Source organism: Budorcas taxicolor, chromosome 13 (genome assembly GCF_023091745.1).
Source record: "Budorcas taxicolor isolate Tak-1 chromosome 13, Takin1.1, whole genome shotgun sequence".
In the NCBI taxonomy this organism is placed as follows: domain Eukaryota; kingdom Metazoa; phylum Chordata; class Mammalia; order Artiodactyla; family Bovidae; genus Budorcas; species Budorcas taxicolor.
The window spans coordinates 38,820,987-38,839,056 of record NC_068922.1 but is presented as its reverse complement, the minus strand read 5'-3'; the positions used below and the strand labels follow the sequence as shown (position 1 = coordinate 38,839,056).

The window sequence follows — 18,070 nt, the reverse complement described above, 5'->3', positions numbered from 1 at the left end:
TAACCTAGTGACCACACTATAACTGGTTCAGGACATGCCCTCTCTCCCCTATCTCACGTCTCTACTCCCTACTCCCAGGGGTTTCTTGGGCTCATCTCCCAAATAAACTGCATGCATCCAAACCTTTGCCTCAGCATCTGCTTCTAAGGGAGCCAGAACTGAGTCAAGGTGCTTGATGGTCACAGCAAGCAATGGATGATCACCAAGAGTGTGCCGTCACTGGAGAGTCATATGTGTGTCTCAGAGGACTTCCTCCCAGTCAACATGTATGTCAGGAACTGACAAGGAAAGAAGGAGCACAAAGAATGAAGATTGGGCCAACAAAGGGTTCTGCTGGGACAGAGCTTACTGTGGACAATGTGGCTCTCATCCTTTCCAAAGACCCTAACACACACACACACACAAATTCCCACTTTGGTGGGGCTGGTGACCTTCCCCAACCGGGTATCTAGTTCCCAGTGCAGGTGCATCATCTCTGTCTGATGCTGTTTGTGAGAGGAGTGTGCCCAGCTCCAGTGAAAAGGGATGCCATGCCAGCCCCGAGGAAGCAGCTTCCACAGCAGAAGGAGCACAGCCTCTGACTCAATGACTCAGACCATTTTCTGGACCTTCAAGGCTCTCCTCCTTCCCCCTCTTGTCATCACTGAATAACTGAATGTGTAGTGTTGCATCAGAAGTAATAACCCCTTAAAGACAAGGGAGATCGCCCCTACTCTCTGCTCCCCCTTCCCCCTTTCCCTTTTTAAAACCACAAGGTTGCTGAATCCAGTTTGTGGTTCTGCTCCAAGGGAAGTAAGAGGGGTCATTAGGGGCAACTGGCCATCTATGACTAACCTCCTCTGGTCAACCAAAGTGCTTGCTAATTTGACAGATATCACAAAGGTCTCTTTGAAAGTGGACCTAAAATAAGTATCTAAGGAAAGTGACCAAAATCTACAAGGTACTTCCTAGAGAGAAATATACCCAACATGTTAGCATTTACATGGAAAGCATGTCACATGTGTATGAGTAATCTACATGCATTTTTGTACATGTGAGTGTGCATGTAGAGTCAGGATGCATCTACACACAGAAACATGGATGAATCTCAAAAGCAGTGTGCTACAGACTAAGTCTTGCATCAGAGATCATATAGTGTAAGATTCATGTCCAGAAGGGCCTAGAACAAGTACAAACTAATCCATGGTGATAGAAATCAGAAGAGTAATTGTGTGGGGGTGGGCTGGGCTTTGGGTTTACTGAAAAGGGACTTGAGGAAACTTCCTGGAATGATGGTATGTCCCATATTGTGACGGAAGCTGGCCACGGAGTTGCATAGGTAATAGGTACCACTTACGGGCTGTACACTGAAGACTCGTAAACTTCATTGTGCATAAATGTTACCCAACATTTGGATAAACATCTTGTTACCCAAGATGGATAAACAGATCATAAAGTCTAGCTAATGACACACATGCTAAACCTATATGAGACAGAGTGTATTCACTTCTTCAAATCACTTCCAATTCCACCAAGAAAGAATAAGATAGATTAATGGATAGATACAGGGGTGGAGAGGTGAGTAAACACGATAAAGCCGGTAGTGTGAAATGCAAATTAAAGAACTCAAATGCTGAGTCTGAGGGTGTTTGCTGTAAAATTCACTCAATTTTTCTGCATGTTTGCAAATTTCCATAATACAATGTGGGAGTAGGAGAAAAGGTACCTAAAGGCAAGAGTCTTGAGACTAAACGGGGGGGAGAGAAGATACAAAATTGTAACAATGACATTGTGGTATTGAAAAGACAATTTTAGGTTCATTACTGTGTGCCCTTGGGAACCACTAAGCAGATCCACTGGGCACCACATTCTTTGTCCTGGGTCCCATTAAAGGAAGCATCCTTCTGTGAGCTACAAATACACAGTGATTCCTGCAGAGAGGCCAATATTCTGCATCAAACTGGGTCAATAATGAAGATACTCACAGAGAGATGGGTACATCTGTGTTCCATCTTCCCTTCCTTTAAACTCAGTATCAAATTATAATTTAACTTAATAGGTCTCCTATGTGTGATTGAATGGTGCAGATGGTAGGGAAACTTTGTTTCTGGAATATGGAAGGACAGTTGCCCTTGGGACATGGATCACATCTTTCTGGATGAGTCGACCTATGGGGAGAGACCTGAGCAGAGAATAAGTCCAGCTTCTTTCCCACTTCTCACTGTCCCTTACTTCTCCTTCCTTCATCTGCTGACATCCACTCGGCACACCCAACCTTGCACATGCAGTGTGAAGACCTAAATCCCTATCGTCGGTGACTTTTCATGGATTTTCCCAGGAGAGTCAATTAAGATTGCAGCATAAGTGAAATTCCCATTTCCCAAGAAAGATCCATTGGGAAGTGGAGGCTGATGCTAATAGGATGTTCATGTGCCCAACATGTATGCTTTGAAAATTAAGAATATTTTTACTTTCCACCTAGCTATTATCATATCGATACAGTCAGACTGACTTTACTCTCCTCCTAGGGGAGACATCAGCATGCCCAAGCCAGTGCATGAGTGATAATCACATCCTCCTGTGTATAACGGAGGCTTTGGGTGCAGGACCCCTGAGCACACAGTGGGTGCTCCAGAAATGGGCATCAAGTCACAGCTGGATACGTGCTTTGTGCTAAACTTCTTCATTTTCATATTTATTTGTGTATTTCCTTGGCTGTGCCAGGTCACTGGTGCAGTGCACAGGATCTTTTATTGCAGCCTGCAGGATCTTAAGTTGTGGCATTCAAAGTCTTAGTTGCAGCATGTGGGGTCTTGGTCCCTGACCAGAGATTGAACCTTGGCCCCCTGCATTAGGAGCATGAAGTCTTAGCCATGGGACCACCAGGGAAGTCTCTTGTGCCAAGTTCTTCACACACTTTATCTCCTTGACTCTCCATGGCAACCCTTTCTATTTGTGCCATGAATTACCCCCACTTTGCAGGGGAGGAAACTGAGGCTTAGAGAGATTAAATGACTGGCCCAGGGCCCCACAGCCCATGGATGTCAAAGCAAGATGCCTCTCTAGGTCTGTGGGACCCTGGACCACATCCCTGACTCCACTCAGAAGTATTTTACAATTATAAAGCATGGACATTCCGTCTCTTCTGGTTCTCACAATGACTCTGAGGCAGGGTGGGTACTCCAAGTGCCTATTTCGTGACTCAGACCCCAGTCCCATGCTCCTGCCAGTGTGGCCTGACCTGCTGGGCTGCAGCCTGTTCTCTTCCATTCCTTGGCTCAGTGTCCTCAAACCCATCAGTGGAGTCCTGACATCCCACTGTAGACACGGCGCTAGGGAGCAAGGCCTTGGCTGGGGTGGACAAGCCACTGAGCTGGGCTCATGTCCACTTCATTCTGAGTCAGCTTCTAAAATAGGCTGCTAATCTTTAATTCAGGGATTTTATTGTTCTATGATAGACATTTCAGTCACACTAATGGTCTCACACTATATCAGGAACCACAGAAGCGCCAGTGTGATAACCCAGACATGAACTCATTTAACCTTACTGTCCAAGATGGAAACCTTGTCAGCCCAGGCCAAGCCCAGGGGAGGCAAACTGGAGGGTGGTCATCAGCCTACTGGCTGTGGGGAGTGCCCAGGTGGAAGGAGTACTAGGCTTACTGCCCAGATTCTCGAGTATGTGCTGTTTGGTGGGAGCCACAATAAGCAGGTCAACTCGGACATGCTTTCCCCCAGCCCTCAGCCATACCACTGGCTGTGTCCTGGGAGCTTGTTTAAAAAGTCTGAGGCCACGGAGACTCTGGGGAAAGAGGTCAGGCCCTCCCCAGGCTACATCTTACCAAAGCTCCCAGAGGCCGTCCCAGGCCTGAGAGCATCCCAGTCAGAGTCAGAGGGTGGAAGGGAGAGGCAGTCAGCACCCTGAGATCCTGCCCTCGGTTGCTCTGGGTCAGCCTGGCTGCTGAGGGGAAAGGGATTAGGAGGGCAAGGTCAGAGTTACTGACAGGACACTCTGGAATAAGGGGTTAGTCCAGACCAGGGGGTTTTTGAGCATTTTCATTTTTTATTTATTTTTATGATTGATTTTTTTTACTTTTTGGCCTCACCATATGGCACGCAGGATCTTAGTTCCCCAACCAGGGATCAAATCCACACCCCTCGCAGTGGAAGCAAGAAGTCTTAATGGTTGGACCACCAAGGAAGTCCCTCAAGCATTTTTAGAGAATAAACATTGATTCTTCTCTTAAGATCCCTAAGGATCCTTCTGGTGACAAAGATAACACAGCCACCATTTAGTGTTGTTCAGTCACTAAACCATGTCCGACTCTGCACCTCCATGGACTGCAACATGCCAGGTTTCCCTGTTTGTCTTTATCTTCCAGAACCTGCTCAAACTCGTGTCCATTGAGTTGATGATGCCATCCAACCATCCTATACTCTTGCTGTTTTATGAAGCTTAGCTAACTTCATGATGTGAGCATCTAAATATGCATTTTACAGATGGCAGAAAAGAGATTCAAAGAATTCAGGAAACTCACCTGGCATCACATAGGTTGAAAGTGACAGAACAGAGACTTAGGATTTACTCTGAAACCCAAGCTCTTTCCACATTTCACCAATGATTTCACACATCCTCAAACATCCGTTATTTTTCCTACACTCCTTGCATTTACAAAGAAAAGATGTAATTTGCAAGCAGACACACCTGGAATAATTTCTACATGACTTGTGACCCTCTCAAGGTGAAAAGAGAATCAAAGTGTGTCACCTGACCAGGTGAGAACCATGAAGGTTAAACCAAGAGGTAGTGTTGTGTTAGGCACTCAGGCAGCTATTTTCGACCCCAAGACTAGCCCACCAGGTTCCTCTGTCTGTGGAATTCTCCAGGCAAGAATAGTGGAGTGGGTAGCCTCTCTTTTCTCTAGGGGATCTTCCTGACCCAGGGATCAAACCTGGGTCTTCTGCATTACAGGCAAATTCTTCACTGGCTAAGCCAGCCTCAGAAGACATAAGTTTAGGTTATGATTTTTCTCTACAGGGAGTATATTGCTTTTGAAATAAGATAAGCATAAAGGAAAACTGAGACATTTGTTTTTTTAATAAGAAACAAGTTCGAGGGGGAAACCTGCTTTCTCTTCTTCCAGGGGAATGGGAGAAGTCTCTCTTGCAGTTAGAAGTGGTCTTGCCTGAGCCCTGACCAGCAGAATGTGAGCAGGAGGGAGGGTCTGGTCCATAAACCCCAGCTATGAACAACCCCTCTGTTCTTTCCCCTTCAAGCAGAGAAGCACAGTGACATTGGAAACCAAGCGTGAGAACAGTGAAGCCTCAAAATGGAAATTTCAGAATCCACAGACCACCTCTAGCAACAGGGCCACCCACAGACCAGAACTTCACATGAGAAAGAAACTTCTTTTGTGTTAAACCCCCAAGTCTGAAGGACTTACTTGTTACAGCCGCTACTGTTGCCCTAATTCAGTAAAGAACTTGATTAAAATTGAAGAGCAGATCACAATGGGTTTCCAAGGTGTTCCACTTAAGAATGTCCACAGCTATTGTTTAAATCATTATGAAAATTACAACTGCAGAGAGAAGTTAGAGAACTGTTATACGAGCTAGTCCAATGAAGTATACATTTTAAGACTTTTAAAAATAATCTTAGTTGTTTCCTGGGTTCAAACTCAGGGATAAAACATTAAGGCGATTGAAAATTGTCATTCCTCATATTATGGAAATATTTGGTTAAAGAAACTATAGTATTAAATTAACTTCACCTGTTTCCTTTTATGGAAAGGTTTTAATGTAGCTACTAGGAATCTCAAAATTACACCTGTAGCTTGCATTACATTTCTACAGGACCATGTTCTTCTAAATGATGCAAGTGGCATATTTTCTAGATAATTATCGATATGCATTGATTATCCATGTGGGACAGCTAGGGGCCCTGCTCTGCTTCTGGAAAAGCCCTGTGACCTCAGGCAGGTCATTCATTTTTTTCTTTATGTAAATGGTGAGAGATTTGGACCTTTCGTGCTTTGTAGATTGGTCATATCCAGTCTCATGGTATCAAACCAGCTGACCCTGATGTTATGGTTTAAACTCAAAAACGAGGATCCCAACCCTCTGTGTGTACACGACCTGCAGCTGAACCAGCCTTCACTTGCTTGTGCATCTGAGCCTGGCCCCCAGGTTCTGTTCATGGTCCACACCTACCTTTGGACTTCCCGCTGAACTGCTTCTCCCATCCTGACCTGACTTCCCTCCTCCAGGACAGTTCAGATTTGACTCTTGGACTCTGTGGTTTCTGGCCATTCCAGTAAACAGCCACCTGATCCAGTAACGCCTCTTGCACAGCCCCATGGGGTCAGTGCCTGCCGGCCTCTGTCCTGAAGCAAAGGCTCAAGGTGGCTTCCTTGTGCCCAGAGACCTCAGACCTAACAAGTCAGGCAGAGAGAGGGAGCTGAGCCCTTTATCAGAAGAAAATGGAAACAGAGACAGACCTTCAGATGTCAAAAGCAAACTTACAGCTATTAACAGAAAAATGCAGGGGAAGGGATAAATCAGGAGCTTGGGATGAACATATCGACCCTTATTATAAGACAGATAACCCACAAGGTCCTAGTGTACAGCGCAGGGAACTACTCAATATTCTGTGACAACTACATGAGCAAAGAATCTGAAAAGGGATGTGTATATGTATATGTAACTGAACCACTTTGCTGTACACCTGAAACTAACACAACATAGCAAGTCAACTATATTCCAATAAATTTTTTTAAAAGGGGAAATGCAGTCATCTCAGAGTGATGCCCACACCAAAGGCTTTCATTGTAAATAGCTTCCTTCTTCCCAAGTTTCTTTGAAAGAGGCACTCTGAGGAAAAGCTCATTTCCTTAAAATATCAAAGAACTAAAAACCAAAAGATGATAGATTTTTTTTTCTGGAGGCAGACTGCAAAGTGTAGAATAAAATTCTGCAAAGTGTACCAACACACATTCCCAAGAATCCCTCTCTGCTACAGTTGTCTACCACCCTCAGTATTACATTTAGCTGACTTAATTTTCCATGGATTAAATTCATTCAAAGTTAAATTTCTCATAATAGTTCATCTGAGTAAACAGTTTCAAGTGTTATTTGCCAAAAGACAATGTTTCCGGGCTCGAGATGAGATTGGCAATGTCAGGCTAAGAAAACAACTTTAAAAATTCTCAGAGGGCTGGAATGATGACAGAAAAATTAGAGCTTGGACCTCAGTCTTTTTCATACAGATCTGGAGGAAAAAATTACAAATTTTCACCAAAACCATGTCTTCGAAGGGGCAGGGAAGAATGCCATTTAAGAGAAACATTTAAAAAAAATCTTAGATGTCTTTTTAATGTTATTAATTTATTTATGACTGCACTGAGTCTTCATTGCCTCATGGGCTTCCTCTAGTTGCAGTGAGCAGGGGCTACTCTTTGCTGCCATGCTTGGGCTACTCATTGTGGGGGCTTCTTCTGTTGCGGAGCACAGGCTCTAGGTGGGTGGGCTCAGTAGTGGCAGCTCACAGGTTGCTCCACGGCATGCGGTATCTTCCCTGACCAGGGGTCAAACCTGGGTCCCCTGCATCAGCAGGTGGAATCTTACCCACTATGCCACCAGGGAAGTCCCTTACATGTCTTTAAAGTGGCAGCTGTCCTATGAAAAGTGAGCCATATCAAGCTCGCCACACCCACAAAGATAGCACAGCCACTGTCCAATGGTCCAGGGATCCTGGCTGTCCCCTGGACTGTGCTCTGGCCTCCTGGTTATCAAAGAGAGGGAGTGGGGAAGGGAGAGGGGGAGGGAGGAACATGGATGGAAGAGGGATAAAAGGACGGGGAGTGCAGTAGGAATTCTGGGAACACAAAGCAGGGACTTACTAAGGGGAACTGGACCTGGTGTCTTAGGGGTGGAAGAGTTTGTGAGTTCCTACTCTGCACTCATGCAATGGAAGGGACAGAGGGTTAAACTAGGTCTGCTTCCCAAGTGAGGAAGCAAGCCAGCCCCATCCCCCAACTGTTTCCACAACCAGAACACATGTCAACCCATCGCCAGTCTCCCAGTCAATTTCATTCCGATGGCGTCTCCAGCCAGGGGTTCCGAGGACACAGCCTGAGAATCCTGGTGACATCAGAGAGCACCAAGCACACTTCACACCAAGAGCCAAGTTAACTCCCACCTGTGACCCTGACACTGTGCTTCCCTTGGGCACACCGGCTGCCCCTATGCTCAAGTCCCCATGTGGACACTCAGTGCTGGGCACAGAGGGAGCCCTGACACCATCCCTGGGAGCCGTGAGTGCCCTGCTCTGTGATACCATCGTGGACAGGAAGGAGGCCGGTCCAGAAGGCTGCTTCCCAGCCTGCACTGGAGCTGCAGGACGGGGAGCTCTTATTTGTTGCCATCCCCCACCATTGTTGCCCCTCGAATCTCTCCTCTCCTCCTTGCCCTGCACCCCCACTTTCTTGCCAACACCAACAGGTGCTGGCTTCGGCTCTTCTTAGCTGGACATCTTCTGTTCTGCCTGTGAGCTGAGTCATTTCTGTCTCACGATGGCATTTCACGCACCTTATTCTTTTACACCTGTCACTCTGAGAAACGCATTTTTTGAAACAGTCAGCAATGCCACTCACAACGAGCCAGCACCATCTCCCTCGACACACGGTCCCAACTCCAGGGAACAGAAGCTTCCATCACTTGGCCCTGCACAGAGCCAGACCCCAGTCCCAGAGCAGGGCTCTGTACTTCGTCTGATGCCATTCTCTTGCATCCAAAGGTGTGCCCATGGCAAGGCTGGGCTCCTAGAACTGAATCTCCTGTCTCCTGACGTCCCAGTCACTGCCCGCATTCTCATTGCAAAAAGATGCTGACATACCTTTGACTGTAAGACCCGATCAGCAAACAGGGTTACCAGCACAGCAGTGACCTGAAGCATCCCTGCCACGCCCCTTGGGCCAGGCCCCCACAGAAGCCACCTCCCAGGAGACATGCAGCTCTGTCCACATGGTAATGGCATGTAAACCTTCAACCCGGCTTTCACTTGTAGCTCACGCAGCCCCCACGTGATTCAGTGAAGGGTATTCTTTCAGAGTGCTACATAACAGCCACAGGGACCCTTGAATTCTCCAGCTTAAGGAATATAGATTATGTCAGGTTGTAGGCTGTTTTTTGGCAGGGAAAGGTAATCTATTTTTAGTTCTTTTCAGCCGTTGGAAAGGGAACCTCTATCTACCTTCCCAAGAAAAGTACAGACACACAATTTCACCTTCTGTAACTTGAGGGCTAAGGTCCTTTGGGCTGCAATGAAGACTATATATGTCCATCTAGGCTGATGCTTAAAATGAGGCCAGCGTTTGCATGTAGGATCACTGGGTGGGTGAGCTCCCAGGCCCTTAAAGGGGGCACACTTGAGGCCCAAGACTCCACCATATAAGGAAGGAAGAACCACCCCCGCCCTGCCCACAAGACATCTGAGAACTCCATGTCAGGGCTGACAATATGGCCACAGGCCCAGACCATCCCGTGAGCTAAAATGTTTTTTTTAATTTTTAAAGATTATAAAGATTATAAAAATCTTTAAAAATGTCTTATAGACAGAGCACCGGCTGTGGGTTCCCTGCAGCATACAGCAAACCCTCGCTGGCTCTCCATTTTACACACAGCAATGTACATGTTTCACTGCTGCTCTGTGACAGTCTGGAGAGGTAGGATGGGGAGGGAGGTTCAGGAGGAAGGGGACACATGTATACCTATGGCCAATTCGTGTTGATGTGTGGCAGAAACCATCACAGTATTGTAAAGTAATTGGCCTCTAATTAAAAATAAAATAAAATAATAAACATATACTATAGACACAGTATCAGGTCGTCAAAGCCTAACATATTTGCTCTCTGGCCCTTTTCAGACAGGGTGGCTGCCGCCTGGTCTAAACAAGCAGACTTCATCTGTCCAGAGGCCACCCGCCTTGGCCAAAGTCTGGCTGAGCTGAGTTCAAGTCCCTTTGATCCTCTTCTGTTAGTTTTCTCTTGAAAGTTCAAAAACATTAGAGGTAAAATGTTCTGAGGAAAGGCACATTCTATTTATTCTATCAAATATAACTGCTGACACATGAACATCCATTTCTTCCAAGCTCAGCATCAGAGGTGAGGGTCTGGTTCAACACCTGTACCTTTACTGTGACAGAAACAAGGCTCTCGCTTAAAAATCAGGCAGAGAAGACTCCAGGCATCAAAATGAAGATGACCACAGGACATCCTCACCCACCTGCTCCTGGCTTAATGCCCCTTGGGATGGCACCAGCATCCATATTTTAGACCAGGACTTTGACTCACCTTCTCCCCCACCGCCCAAGGGAACAAACACAGAGGTGGAAACACACCTGAACTGTCCCCCTGGGATCTTGCCTTTGCATTTCTTAGACACCTGCCCCTAAATGTCCTCAGAGTCTCTCTGGATCAGAACTCAGAGGAAAACCCCAGATCCGGCCCTTCCTGCCAGTAGCCCCGTCCCCAGGATAAAGGCCCCAGTGCACCCTTCATCTTACCTGGTTCAGTGCAGTTCTTGCTGCTCCGCGGTCCTGCATCTTCTGAAGTCAGCGAGTCATTCACCTGCATTAACTTCCTCCCCATGGTCCACTGTGTCTCTTGCCCGATGAAGTCCATGAAGTTCAGGTCTAGGGAGAAAGAGACCACAGCCACACATCACTAAGAGCTGGTGTGACCCTTGCCCACACTGGGTGCCCAGCGCCCTCAGCCATCAGCGCTCAGGCCCGCCAACAGCCCTGACACCTCTGACCACTACGCTCAGCATCCCATCTCTAACTCCAGGGGGGCTTCTCCAGTGCTGGATCTTGCCAGGCCCCCAGCGGCAGCCCTCAGCCAATGACTGCTAGGGGGCAGTATATAAGCACCTCACTGCTCCAGGGGGATGACTGAAGTATGTGTTCTAATCCAGATTCCAGTCTACTCCACTGGGATGACTCTCCAGATGTCTTCAGGGCGACTTTCCTGATAAATCAGGCTTTACTAGCTGTTGTCCTTCCCTGTCTTCCTGGACGAGGAAATGACAACCCACTCCAGTGTTTCTGCCGGGAGAATCCCATGGACAGAGGAGCCTGGTGGGCTACAGTCCATGGGATCGCAGAGAGTCAGACACGACTAAAGCGACTAAGCATGCATGCATTCCCTCTTAATTCTGTGCCCCCAGTGACATGCTGAGAAATGCTGGACAACCAGTTCTCTGTAGGAAAAGTCCTGATTTGTAGCCACTGGTCAATTTCCATGGTGTAAATTAAATTCTCACCATGTCCAGTTTCAAGCTACCAATGTGACCTCACTGAACGTGGACTTAGGAAAAGAAAGGGCCCAGTTGGGTCCACTAAGTCAGTTAGACTGGCTCCTGCTCACCAGCATCTGGTCCCCAACCTGTATGTCTTTGAAGGGAATTCCCTGGTGGTCTAGCGGTTAGGACTCTGCACTTTCACTGCTGGGGCCCAGGTTCAATTCCTGATGGTGGAACTAAGATTAACAAGCCATGTGGTGAGGCCAAAACAAAAACAAAGAAGATATTTATATTCAGTATTTCCTTGAATCACCTCCCAAATAACGCACCTGCAATTGAACTCCTGCTCAGGATCTGCTTCTTGGATCACCCAGGCTAAGACACCATGTCAGCATACCCAGAGCCTAGGCTAGTGAATCCCACATAACAAGATTTCCACAAACATGAGATGAAGAGCACGAACCAGGGGAAAGCTGATCACTGAATGCATGAGTAGGGCTGAGGTCTCCAACTGAGACGACCATGAAGATGGAAGTGTCAGGACAAAGAACAGGCACGGAGGGACAATGTGTTGGGGACAATGTGGTGCCTTCTGCTCAGGATGTGTTGAATCTGAAGTGTCCGTGGACCATCCACAGGGTGGTGTGCTACCCGGATAATGTGGGTGCAGACACTGCAGGGCAACAGTTCAGCTACTGAGAACATCAGGAAAACCATAAACAAGCAGGGAAGCATATGGCAAGTGTATGAATGGGATTTCCTAAAGAGAAGGAAATGGAAGAAGAAACCATGGGAAACTCAGCATTCCTCCAGAGAAAGTAGAGTCAAAGCCTTCAGCAAAAGATCATGAAAAGAAAGAAAAGAGCAAGGGAAGTGGCGTTACAGAAGGTAAGCTAAAAGAGAATTTCAAAAAGGACAGAGTTCCCAATGGCCTTGACCACTATGGACAAATCATGTAAAACAAATTTTCTTTTTTAATCATGTAGGACAAATGTAAAATAACAACAGAGCAGGACCTCAGAGAGTCCTCAGATTTTGGAAACAGCACACAGATGGCTCTCTCTAGTGGTTTGGAACCCAAGAGAGACATGACATGAAGCTTTGGCTACCTCTTGAGTGTCCAGAGTTGCTGTGGTTAGAAAATGGATGTAAGAAAAACCAAAGAGTCTAATTCATGGGACCAGTGGCCTTTACAAAAGGCCAGAGGCTGGGCCCCACCCAGTCACACCAACCTAGTGTTCTGAAATGGTCAGTGAAGAGTTGAAGGGCATCATACCCTCTCCTCTATTTCCATGGTAATTCTAGTTTCTCAAATGATGTCACTTTCATTATGTCACTTTCGTGACACTGCTCTGGAAAGAAAGACGGAGCCTCATCACTGTCTCCTGGGTTCACTGCTGTCTCTCTGACACCGAATCACTGCTGGCTCAGAGTAGGTGCTCAGGAAGTTCATGTTGGAGTCACCATTCCCACTTGGTGAATGGATACAGTAAGACTCATGGAAGTTTCTGGAAATCAAGTGCATGTGAGCATCTCACCTAAGCCAATAGGACACATATAAGCCTGCAGCTCATGCACTGAGGTCTTCCTCAATCAACTGGAACCTGCTCCCACGTGTAAATTTATCAAGCAGCTAATTACAACTTTACACATTAGCCAGAAGAGCCCCTATGTTTATTCTCTCTCTGTCTTTCTCTCTCTCTCTCTCTCTCGACTCTGTGTTTCTAAGGCAGGGGCTGTGGGTTCAACCCCTGGTTGGAGAACTAAGATCCCACGTGCTACACAGAGAAGCAAAAAAAAAAAAAAAAGACTAGCATACGCAGCCCAACTAGAATAAACCATAACTTAAGACTAAAATACAAAATACCTACATGGTGACCAGATATATCAGTTTAACCATAACTGTGAAGACAATCCTAAAGATATTTCAAGGTCAAAGCAAGACACTTGTACAGTCTGGTTTACCTGAATAGTTAATTCTTTGGATTAAGAATAGTGACAAGCAGAGAAAAAATATTGCAAAAATTCATAGAAAAGGAAAAAGGTCAGTGGCCTCAACATTCAATAAGCAGACTTAAAATACCATATTATCCTAAACAATCTCAGAATGTGAAGAAAGACACCTCGTTCATCTCAGGCTGGGTTTCCAGAGAAGCAGCCCCTGAGGACAGAGACTTGAGCACAGGTAGTTTACCTGGGGGCGGTGATCCCAGGAAGCACCCACGGGGGACAGGGCAATGGAGCAGGGTGGGGAGCCAGCTGGAGGAGGTGTGTTTCAAGTCTGAAGCTAAAATGCGTGAACTAGAGCTTGACCCCTCTGGAAAGCTCTAGGGGACAGTGTAGGTATGCAACTCAGACACCCAGAGGGTGAGGGAGCTGGGGTATTTACCCACCTGCTCTTGGTTTGCCATGGGTTGAATGAAGGCTATTCCCAGGGGATGTTCATTCCCTGGCACTTCCAATCAAGATGGACTCTAGTACCCAGTAAATGGCCTTAGATAATTAGACACAGGTTCTGAAAGTTGTACCAAAGATGTGAGGACAAGTGATGCAGGCAGGATGCCAGGGGCATCGTTCCGCCTACATGAGACCAACAGAGTGGGCTCTCTGCTCTCATAATCTGGGTCAAAGAAAAGTATCCTGCGGAGCTGCAATCCTAACATTCAGGAAGACTCCAACATTCTGCAAAGAGGCAAGAGCATCCCTTCCAGTGACTTCCAAAGTTCTTTCTCAGGCCAAATTTCCATAGTTCTGTAATTCTGAGAGAAAAGCTGATACCAATTAAGAGATGTAAAAATAAAGCCAGCTATTGTAGCAGAAAATGAGAGGATTTTTTTACACGATGATTCAATAGCTTCAGGAATTAGAGACTATTAAGGCAGTGCCTCTGGATTCCAAAATCTACAAACTTTAATCTCAACAAAAATATATTTGAGCACTGACCACTGATACACGGATGCAGAGACCAGAGTCTGAGAACATAACAGTGATGAAAAAAAAGCACTGTGTTCACTCACTTCCCACTGAGGACCACATGTGACAATATGACACCCCATTTTCTCTGTCCTCACAAAATTGCTGAAGAGGTAGGAAGGGGCAGTTAGTTCTCAGGTCAACCTTCCTCTGGAGTAAACAAGTTAGAGTAGAAGTGATCTGCCTAAACTCAGAGCCAACCCATGGCCACATTTACCACCAGCTAACAGTCATCACAACAGCCATTTATTGAGTGTCTATTTTGTGCAAACAACTTTCCATTCTTCGCTATGTTTCATCTCAACAGCCTTCTTTTAGAACTGTTAACTCCGATTGCAAATAAGGAAATCTAAGCACAAAGAGGTTAAAAGACTTGCCCACAGAGCAAGCAAAGAGGAACAAAACAGGGATCTGAACCCAGGTCTGGGGATCCTCAAAGGCCACCTTCTTGGTAGATCCCTGGAGAGGACGAAATCCATCTGGCTGTGTTACTCAGCTACCACAAGACAGAAGCATGATGCAGCCTGCACCTTATAACAGGTGAGACCATCTCATGGGGTCTCCTTCCCCCAGAAACTCTTAGGACCAGTGATGAGGCAGGAGCATCACTGGAAAGAAAGCATCACACACATAAAAGAAAATGGTCCTGAACCCCACTGGATGTGGGATGCTCAGCTCAATGTGGCTTTCTCAGAGACTCAGCCAGTCTCTTGGTCATGACATGGAGGGTTATAGTCTCAGATTCAGGGAGCAGGGGCAGGTGGCCAGTGGGGAAGGTGGAGGGCTTTGGGGAGGTGCCTGCTTCTCTCCCCTCCTCACCCCTGGCTTCCCTGGACTTCTCTGCTCTGCAGGGGCTGCTGCTCCATGAAGCTACGCTTGAGCAACGTCAACAAAACCCCTTGGCCCCCCTCCACCGTGTTCCTGGCTCCTCCTGCCAGGCCCTGGAAGTTACGAGTTGACCTAATTAATCAAGGACAGGGGTGGGGGAGGGTGAAGAGGGAGGCAGCAGGCTCACATGTCCTGTGTCACCAGCTCGGAGCAGCGGGACAGGAGTGGGCCGTGGAGCTAGCTCAGCGTACCTGCCGGAGGAAAGGGGTTCCCGACCCGAAACTCAAGCACAGGCATTAACAAAGGAGCATGGGGCTGGAAGCCAAGTTCCCATTACGAGCTGTGTACTCTCGGTCTCTCTCTCTTCTCCTCCCCTTCCTCCCCTCTATGACCAGGGCCTGGAAAGCCCAAGGAGTTCCTGACCCCCAAAGAATGGGTTTCCTCGGGTGCCCCAGACCCCTCAGCTTCACCCTAAGACTAAATAAATACCACACTTTTCCTCATCCCAAATAGGGCCCTAAGCGGCAGAGAGGTAGGGCTACTGCCACCCCCGCTCCCAGGAGGGGAGGACCCCTTTCAGATGAGGGTTTGCTGCAGCAGCATGAGAACCATCCCCCAGCCTCCTGCCCATGTGCCCGACCACCATCCTGCCCCTTCTCCCTCCACACTCTCCCTGGGGCTTCACCCCTCTCACTGGTGGGATAAAGCAGCCAGCTGGGACCCCAACCCAGATTCAACTTCAAAGGCCAGGCGTGCGTGTCCCATCTCAGCCCGGGGCTCAGGAGCCCAGGGAAGTGGCCTCCGGGGGTCAGCAGGCCCCCTTGATGGAACGTATTAACTCTCCCCTGCCCCAGAACCAGGACACAGCATTTCTTCTTGAAAACAGGGATGGAGAGAAATACCCAGAAGGCTCCGGACAGCGAGTGGAGACACGGAGTCTTGCAGAGAGCCTCATGCGACCCTGAGGACAGCGTGTCCAGGAAACTCGGTGAACAGAACAAGAGACGGAGCCCATGGCCACAGGGCTGGCCCCGCTGAGCTATAAATACCCCACCCTGCGGTTTACACAGCTGTCTCCACTCTGGGCGCCCCGGGTCTTCACCCCGGGGTCAAAGGCGGGTTTGCATCAGCCTGCAGCCCCGGGACCGCCTTCTGCAGGCTCCCCTGCACCCTCTCCTAGCAGCCCCCTTCCTGCTCCCCACCCACGCACTGTGGTCCTCACCCTCTGTGGTTGAATGGGGGGGTGGGGGCGGGGCTGGCCTCTGCATGAGGATCTTCACGCCAACTTCTGCAGCCGGAAGACAAGCATGGCTCTGCAGGGCCCTTGGTCCTTGGAAAGGAGAACTGACTGTGGAGAGCTAAGAGCCCACCATACCCACCAGGAAAGAAAGAAACCGGAGGCTTTATGGCCTGGACGTTGGCCCCTCCATGGCCTCAAAGCTTCCAGAAAGACAGAGAAGGCCACGACCTCCATTTAAACCTCTCCTCTCTCTGGTGTCCAGGTGCCCTGTCCAGTGGGCGCCCATCTCCTGTGCCCTGGTTGCACGATGGTGATCACAAGCCAGGCTGCACTTAAAACGAATTCCAGTATCAAGGCACCGCACCCCCACTTCAACAGAGAAACCCCATGGAAAGTTGAGGTTTCTTGGTCCTTCTGACAGGAAAGAAGGCTGAGCACAGAAGAATTGATGCTTTTGAACAGGCATGTTGGAGAAGACTCTTGAGAGTCACTTGGACAGCAAGGAGATCAAACCAGTTAATCCTAAAGGAAATAAATCCTGAATATTCATTGGAAGGAGTGATGCCAAAACTCCAATACTTTGGCCACCTGATGCAAAGAGCTGACTCATTAGAAAAGACCCTGATGCTGGGAAAGATTGAAGGCAGGAGGAAAAGGGAATGACGGAGGATGAGATGGATATGGTATCACTGACTCAATGGACATGAGTTTGAGCAAGCGCCAGGAGATGGTGAAGGACAGGGGAGCTTGGCATGCTACAGTCCATGGGATCGCAAAAGTTGGACATGACTGAGCAACTGAACAACTGATGGGAAGAGGGGACAGCAACCCCTGGCCACCTGCTCCAGGGACGCGGGCCCTTCCACCGATGCCTATCCTCTGCAGGGCTCCCACACAGAGCGCTCAGCCAGCAGTGGCGATAGCATCTCCTGGGGCTTACAAGAAACACAGCACTAGATCGAGCAGAGCCGGGCTCTGCCCAGGCCCCAGTAAACAGCTTCAAGTGTTACTAGCCAAAAGACAATGGTTCCAAACGTAAGATGCAGATGGAGGCTGTAGGGTGTGGGCAGAGGGTCCCTGCCCAGTGCTGCTGGGGCCACGATGGAGAACAGGAGTAAGATGCCAGGGCTCTGGGCTGGGCGGTCAGATGTGTGTTGTCCAGTCAAGTCCTGCATCCAAAGAGGCTGGTCCTGTGACCACTCCCCGTGCAAATCCACCCACAGGAGGGGAATGGGCAGGTCCAGCCATCTCTCCCCACAAAGTCCTGATGGCTGTAGTGTCTCCCCTTCCCTCCTGACTCCAACCCCTCGCAGCCCAGCCCACACACCCTCCCAACAACCACACTGTCACAGAGCTTCACTCAAACCCTCACCTGGTAGGACTGGGGAGTCATCACAGCATCCCCAGGAAAGACCTCCAGTGATTCTACATCACCCTTTGTGGGTCATGCCCATTGATACAGGGCTAAATTTAAATGACAGACCTGGGAATTTTAGTGGCAAACCTAAAAAAGAGTCCAAGTGTTTGAGGTTTCTGGACAAAACCCAATGTGTGGTCCCTGAACCAGCCACCTCAGCATCCCCTGGGAGCTTGTTAGAGATGCGGAATCAGACCTCCAGGGAGGCTCTGAGTTTAAACAGGTGATTTGTGTGCACACTCAGGTCTGGTTGGCTCTGCAGCCTGGTGCTGGGTTGAGTCTTTCCTTTCCCATTTGTTCACAGACAGGGACGGCTGAGCACCTTCCAGTTCCCA

At 48.2% G+C, this 18,070-nt stretch overlaps 1 protein-coding gene across 1 annotated transcript in view; it reads right to left on the bottom strand.

The window, feature by feature from the left end:
• Positions 1 to 18,070, bottom strand: part of SLC24A3 (solute carrier family 24 member 3) — a 423,377-nt gene that overhangs the window by 339,956 nt on the left and 65,351 nt on the right. Inside the window, exon 4 of the mRNA XM_052650424.1 lies at positions 10,541 to 10,669. Within this exon, the coding sequence (XP_052506384.1) occupies positions 10,541 to 10,669 (129 nt within the window). The remainder of the gene's footprint in view (positions 1 to 10,540; positions 10,670 to 18,070) is intronic.